The sequence below is a fragment of the Galeopterus variegatus genome, unplaced genomic scaffold (assembly GCF_000696425.1).
Source record: "Galeopterus variegatus unplaced genomic scaffold, G_variegatus-3.0.2 Scaffold540, whole genome shotgun sequence".
In the NCBI taxonomy this organism is placed as follows: Eukaryota; Metazoa; Chordata; class Mammalia; order Dermoptera; family Cynocephalidae; genus Galeopterus; species Galeopterus variegatus.
This window is the reverse complement of record NW_007726651.1, coordinates 305,565-312,665: the sequence shown is the minus strand read 5'-3', so window position 1 is coordinate 312,665 and position 7,101 is coordinate 305,565. Positions and strand designations below refer to the sequence as shown.

Genomic DNA, 7,101 nt, shown 5'->3' with positions numbered 1-7,101 from the left:
GATAACTGTAAGCAACTACGGTAATTGCAGACCCAAGAGGATGGGAGTGGGTTATAAAGAGAATTACTAAATACCAGGAAAGAAAAACTACAAAGAATTCCTTGACATCAATACCTGAGAATCCAAGATTACAGTGTTGTTTTTAAAGGAATGGAAAAAGACAAAGACAGTAATGAATACTGCAAAACATTTTAAGATGTTAAAAGATATAACCAAAAACAAGAAGTTTAACATCCAAATTCTAATAAAAGACAATCACATATTTCAAAGGGAAAAACTAAAAGTTGCAACAATAAAGCTTTTAAAATAGCATAAAAATAGAAGGCAGACCAAGAATAAAAATTTAAACTTTCTCTCTATATATGCACACACAAACTGTTTAAATTCACCTATTAGAAATGTCTCAAATTCCATTTCAAGTTGCACTGTTCACAAGAGAAAACATTAGAACCTGAATGTAACTTCCATGAGACCAAAGACATTTGTCTGTCTTGTGCATTGCTCCACCTTCAAGCACCTGGAATGCTGTCTGGCATTCAATTTTTTAAATGAATAATGCAAAAAGAATGCTAACGGAACCAAACTCACTGCTTAGTGCTGCCATGGTACAGTCCCTTTGACTCAGTGCAGATGGAAGTTCTACACAGGCGCTACTTTTCTAGAAAATAATTTAGAACACATGCCAAAAGCTTTAAAAATGTGCATACACTTTAATCCAAGAATTTTACTCAAGAAATTTATATATTTTTTAATATAATCACTAAATGGCATTCAACATATTTTTGTTTATGATAAACAAAAGATAAATATAATGTCCTGCCCTAAATACCTTCTAACAGAAGACTAAATAAATTACAGCTCATCCATACAATGGAACCTAAGGCAATTGTATAAGGGAAGATGTTGTAGACATTTATGTTAACATAGAAAATGATGATATACTTAAGGAAAAGTATAGGCTACAAAAGAGAATGCATAACACAATCTCACTCCTGTATAAAACATCTGGAAGAATCTGTACTGAAATATTAACAGTGTGTCCCCCAAAGTGATAGGATAACTGATATTTTACTTTTTATCTCTAATGTTTCTACAATGAGCATGTATTATTTATGAAACAGTCTATTATAAAAACCTGAAAACATTTATTTTTGAAAGAGAGCAATACTACAGGCTATGAAGTATTAAATAAAATATTAATGTTAAACATCATATACTTTCTGAAAAAATACATTCTTCACCTTTCAGTTCTGTGGATATGTCTCTGATACCTTGCTATTTCTGAACATGTTTTTATGGGTTAATCCTGGTAAGGGAAGAAAACCATAAAAGAAGTCACAAACAAAAAGAAAGTAAAAACTGGCACTTTCATTCTAGCTTTTGGTGAGATCTTAAGCCTATTTAAATAGCAGTAAGCAAAGCTGTTTCAAAGGTAAACCATTATCCTACCTAACATTAAGAATTATGTGGCCCTCAGAAGGAACTTTCTTCAATAAAAGATGAATATACACCCTCATATGTAAATTTAATCTTCACATTTAAAAAAAAGTTTCAATCTGAGCTATTTATTTTATTCATGTTCAAAAGATAAACCTCTCAGAAACAAAACAAAAAATCCATTTTCTTTAAATAGGCTTACACATCAGGTAATAACTGGGAGGCAAATACTAACATAAGCTATGCCAATCACTTGTAAAATCTGAGCTATTGCTGTTATTTGAGGTAAAAAAAAAAATTCAAAATATACTCTCAAAAACAATTAACACATCCCCAGCTTCCTATGCTACAAAATGAGAAAGACTATACTATAAAGATGCCATATTTTAATTTCAAGTGTCCCATTTACTTTCCACAACCAAAAGTTTTGTTCCAGTTTTCATAAAGCTCTAGATCTTTTGGAGACACACTAGGTCGCACAGTTCTAAACGCATTTTCAAAATCATTATAAGCTATTGGTCGAACCTGATCTGGTGTGATGGTAGCAATGTCAGCAGTCTGTAAACTGCGAATAGGACCAAGAGAAGCCTCTCTGCAAAGCTGTGTCACGTCAGCTCCAGAGAACCCATCAGACTGCTGTACAACCCATTCAATCTCTTCTTCACTGAGGCAACACTGTTCCTTTGACATGAGATGAATTACTATCTGTTTCCTGGCTGAAGCTTCAGGGAGGGGAATATACAGCCTTTTCACCAGTCTTCTCCGAGCAGCCTCATCAATCTCTTGAGGCCGATTTGTTGCTCCCACCACTAGAATACGATCTTCAGAAGATGTGGTTGCTCCATCTAACTGGACTAAAAATTCAGTCTTTATCCTTCTAGAAGATTCGTGCTCACCATCAGCCCGTTGAGACAACAGGGAGTCAATTTCATCAATAAATATCACAGCCGGTTGCTGATACCTTGCAACAGCAAACAATGCACGGACCATTTTCTCCCCCTCACCTACCCATTTAGAAGTCAAGGATGAAGCAGAGATGCTAAAGAATGTTGCCCCAGACTGACTGGCAATGCACTTGCCAATAAGAGTCTTACCGGTCCCAGGAGGACCAAAGAGCAGGATTCCTTTGGGGGGTCCCCGTAAACCAGTAAAGATGTCTGGCCTCATCATGGGCCACACAACTATTTCCTTTATTGTGGCTTTAGCAAATTCTACTCCTGCAATATCTTCCCAATTTACCGGAGGTCCATGATCCATAATCTCATTCATTATAAGTTCAATCATCTTTGGCTCCAAGTTCTTCAGACGCTCATCAACTGGATGTGCTGGTTCTGTAGGTCCGGCCCCATAAGGCTTATACTGCATTCCTCCATTTTGCTCTCCCCCATCTTGCTTAGGTACAGGAGGAACAAACTTTCCAAATATGCCTCGGGATCTACTAGCTCCCAGAGACTTTTTTACACCACCATATGAAGACCCTGATGCACGCTGGGGTTGGTGGTACTTTTTTTGCTGATCTACCCATAATTGTTCTTTTGCAGTTTTAAAAGTAGGCAAGCTGCTTTCCTCCTTTTGACCATTATCTTCTGTTTTACTAAAAGCCTTACTGAGTATTGGATTGGAAAGTGCATCAATGGTGCCAAAACCACAAAAAGCCTTCCTTTCTCGTAGATTTTCACAGCCAGAAGGAAAACAAGACTGATTAGATGAGAAAATATTTAGTCCTACGTTGGCTTTCGGAGAGCTGTGATTTTCCTTTTTCACATTTCCAAACAATGGTGTGGCATGGAATTTTGCAGCGGCTGAATCACCTAAAGGCACTGAAAATGTAGGACAAGTCCTACTGGTATCAGTCACCACAGATGGTTGGGCACTCTGAAAGCATTTCAAAGGATTGCTCTCTGGGATGTCCTGGGTCCTATCTGTATCATGAGTTGAATGAGGTAATATGTCACTCTTTCCATAACCACAACAAACACTGAATTTAGGAAGATCACACACAGTGGCCTCTTTATGGATTACTACTGATGCATCAGCAGGATCCAACAGAGAGTCTTTGAATTTTTTGCCAGCTTGCATCATCTTCTGTACATTACTCATTTTGAAAACATTATTTATTGACAATCCCGACTGCCACTTGTCACTGTCAGTTTGTTGACATCTTGCCAAAGTTAAAATGTTTTCTGCATAGTTATTCAAGCCAGTTTCAACATTGTCAGAATCAATAATAGCAGAATATTTCTCTGCATATTTTTTGAACAGTTTGGTAGCACAGACCTGGGAGATCTCAGAGTTTGCCCATGCATACTGAATGCGTAATATCTGTGCACGGTATGCATCTGCCTTCTGTCCTGATGTACATATGCCAGATGTAATTGCAAAGTAATTCTTCTGCCACTCACTTAGGTGCACAGGCCTAGAGCTGGAAGTCTGCATTTTAGAAGTCCTATAACAAATGACAAAAATGAAAATGAATCAGTATCAAAAAGAAAACAAAGTTTTCTTTAAACATAGTTTTAAAATCTCTGCTAATCGGAAGGAAGGTACACTAGACTTTTTATTTATTAAATAAATGTATACGGACAGGTTATTTATAAGAGAAATAACTAGTTAACTATAGATTTCAAGTATTCAAGATATAAATATATATTGATATGAAGTCTTAAATATTAAAAACTTGACTTAATAATGATTTTTTGTAAGTTAAACTGTTTTAGTTATATAATAAATTTACCCTGTAAATAGGGAAAGCATTCATAAGGTTTTGATGGAAAAGGTTTAAAATTAATCAACAAAAGAGAGGCAATATGGAAGAACAATGGAAATACAGATACACAAAACAAAACAGACCAGGAATTACAGTCTGGTCTTTAAGAGAAATTAGATGAATGATATTAAGCAAGCCTCTTACTTTCACTGAGTCTTCAGTTTTTTTATCTGTAAAGAGAGAGAAACCATTGTGAGAATCAAGTCAAGTAATGAATATGAAAATAGTCTGAAAACTACTATTATTATCCCAATCACACAAATATAGAAACTGAGGCTGAGAGAGTTAAGGTGCTTACTTGAGATTACACAGACAGTTACAGATGGTGCCAGAAATCCAACACAAGCAGTTTCATTCCAGGTATTGTGCACTTCATCATGTACACAATGTTTCTTGATTGTTACTACCAAAGGTCACAGATTGAGCTGCACGGATCACAAATATGAACTAAGATATATTTAAGGTTTTTAACGACATTCATGATAGGCACCTAAAATAGGATGCCATAGAATCTCTCACAATTTCCCAAGTTCACATGAAGTATTAAAAAGGGAAACTTCTACAATAAATGAAATGAAAACAAATTAAATAGTCTACTAGTAAAGTGCTTTTAATTTACATTGCTTCTCTTAAGTTATTTTTATAAGCCTCTTCACATAAAGTTATATTTTAGAAGAATGCATCATGTTGCTGGATATGTAGACTTGACCTGCAAATCCACAGGAAAAATTTATGAGAAAACTTTTTAGTTTCCTAAGAGTACTGCAATAAAATAAAAACTAACAACTCATGTATTTTAAGTTTTACTTTCCAAATTACCTGTAAGTATAGCTTTAATAATAAATAGGTTCTTTTAGTGCAAGAACCACATTTAATACAGCCTTGTATCTCCCATAATGCTTTGCAAAGAATTTATCATATTGTAGGTAGGTGTTCATAAATCTTTGTTAAAAACAATAAGGAAACTTAAGATCCAGTGAGACTGTAATATGTTTAAAGCTATAATCTTAAATAAAAGTAGAGTCAAACCTTGAACTGACCACCCCTAAAAACCGGTTCATTCTACTTTCCATGATACCACTTTAACTCATATTTTAATCTTCTATGTAATACTGAAAATGAGCAATTTAAAGAGAAGTGACTTGGAAAACATTTATCACAAACTATCACGATTACTATAATCATCCACTTCTTCTACATAATCACCCACTATATCATCTACAATCCTGGGATTCCTCTAAAGCTCAGAGTTCTAATTACTGTTCCCAGAATACCCTCCTTTCTCCCTTCCACCTTCACCTTTTTCTCCAAAATTCACCTCCTGAGTCTTACTTCTTCATTTCAACTCAAATCATTTCTCTGACAAATATGGATATCAACAACCAAAAACTGTTTGGCCAACACTGATCAATGACACAGCCGTTGTCCTATTTACCATTTCCAAGTCAACTGAACCTTCAAGGCCTTTCCTAGCATCTAAAAATTACGGTTAATTAGCACTGACATACGAATAGCATTTCATTTTTCTGTATCTTGATAATATCCTATTTTAAGAATGTGGTATTTGTCTTCCTAACTAGACAGCTGGCTGGCTTCTGCAATAGGAGCTGTTTTCTGTTACACTTACATTCTCTCAGTACCTAGAATTCGGTATCCATTGGAACAATAGCTGTTAAAATACTGACAAAGCTCCTACCATGCACCAGACACTGTACAGGCCCTTTATAGAACTCTATTGGAGCCAGGCTGCTATATGATCTGCCGCCTGCAGTGACCCTGGGTAAATCTCAATCTCTCTTTCTCTGTTTTCACCTATAAAAGGAGCACAGTAACATTACTTAGCTGGCAGGGTCTTTTAATTCTGCAAAACCCTCAAAACAGCTCTCAGCACTTAGAAAGTGCTCGATAAAACACTGCTTATTATTACACCTCAACAAAGAATTAACAGCATTGCTTGTTTTTACCCCTCAGAGAAAGCGTTGCCCTTCTTTCTTACCACTCAGCTCTGACTAGCGGTAGTGCTGACAAAAGAACAGCCCAGGACACAGCGCAGCCGCGCGGGACGCGGCCAGGCCCAACGACAGTTCTCGCTGAGGCTGGCGGCCCGCAGGCCTGGCCCGGGTCCTCGGTGCCCCTCGTTTTTAAGCTCGGATGAGCCTCGCTCTGGGGTCACCTTCCTCGAAGCCTCGTAAGGCCACCCTCCCGCCTAAAGCAAAAGTGACAGAAAATGAAGGTGCGCTGAGGACACCACCCCTGCACGGAAACCCTGCGGCAGCGCCCGCGCGACTCTTCCTCCACAGCCTCTGCCCTCCCCAGAGGTCGCCCACGCCGCGGGGCCCCCGGACACCAGCCCCGCCCCCTGCCCCGGGGCCCCACTGGGGTCAGTGGCGCCAGCGACCCGCCTCCCGTCACCACCGCCGACCTGTTGCCGGTCGCTAACGCCGACCGCCTCTGAAAAATCGCGCGGGCCGACGTGCGCCTGCGCACTGCTGAAGAGCTCGGGCCCGCGCCGTGCGTACGTACGTGCGTGCGTGCGTGCGTGCCGGCCGGGGGGCGCGCGCGCGGCGGGGACGCGCCTACTCCAGGGAGCCACGGCCCCGCCCGCACCTCTAGCCCTTGACATTTTGGAAGAAGGTTTATTGCAGATACTCCGCTAAAGGAGACAGTTGTCTAGATCGATGAGTTTACATAAAGTGATACGTGGTCTCCCTTTCATTGTGCTAAGGTTTCATTTTCAAAGCCCTCGGAAATAAACAGGAGGAGGCGATGAGAGTTGAGGGAAAATTCGGAGGATTCCCGTAGGTCGTGACGTGCCTGGACTCACCTGGGTGAGCAAAGCGCCCGCCGCGTGTGCTACAGGCAGGGGCTGGGGCGGGGGGGGGGGGGGGGGGGTACCG

At 39.5% G+C, this 7,101-nt stretch overlaps 1 protein-coding gene across 2 annotated transcripts; it reads right to left on the bottom strand.

The window, feature by feature from the left end:
- Positions 1 to 692: 692 nt before the first annotated feature.
- On the bottom strand, positions 693 to 6,676 carry FIGNL1 (fidgetin-like 1). 2 transcript variants are annotated; one of them, XM_008569879.1, is made up of 3 exons: positions 6,627 to 6,676; positions 4,349 to 4,374; positions 693 to 3,883 (listed from the first exon to the last, which is right to left on the bottom strand). In XM_008569879.1, the coding sequence occupies exon 3, from the start codon at positions 3,871 to 3,873 to the stop codon at positions 1,843 to 1,845; it is 2,031 nt and encodes a 676-aa protein (XP_008568101.1). In that variant the 5' UTR covers positions 3,874 to 3,883; positions 4,349 to 4,374; positions 6,627 to 6,676; the 3' UTR covers positions 693 to 1,842. The 2 variants fall into 2 exon arrangements, with proteins under 2 accessions (XP_008568101.1, XP_008568100.1); XM_008569878.1 differs by lacking the exon at positions 6,627 to 6,676 and adding an exon at positions 4,503 to 4,553.
- Positions 6,677 to 7,101: the final 425 nt, after the last annotated feature.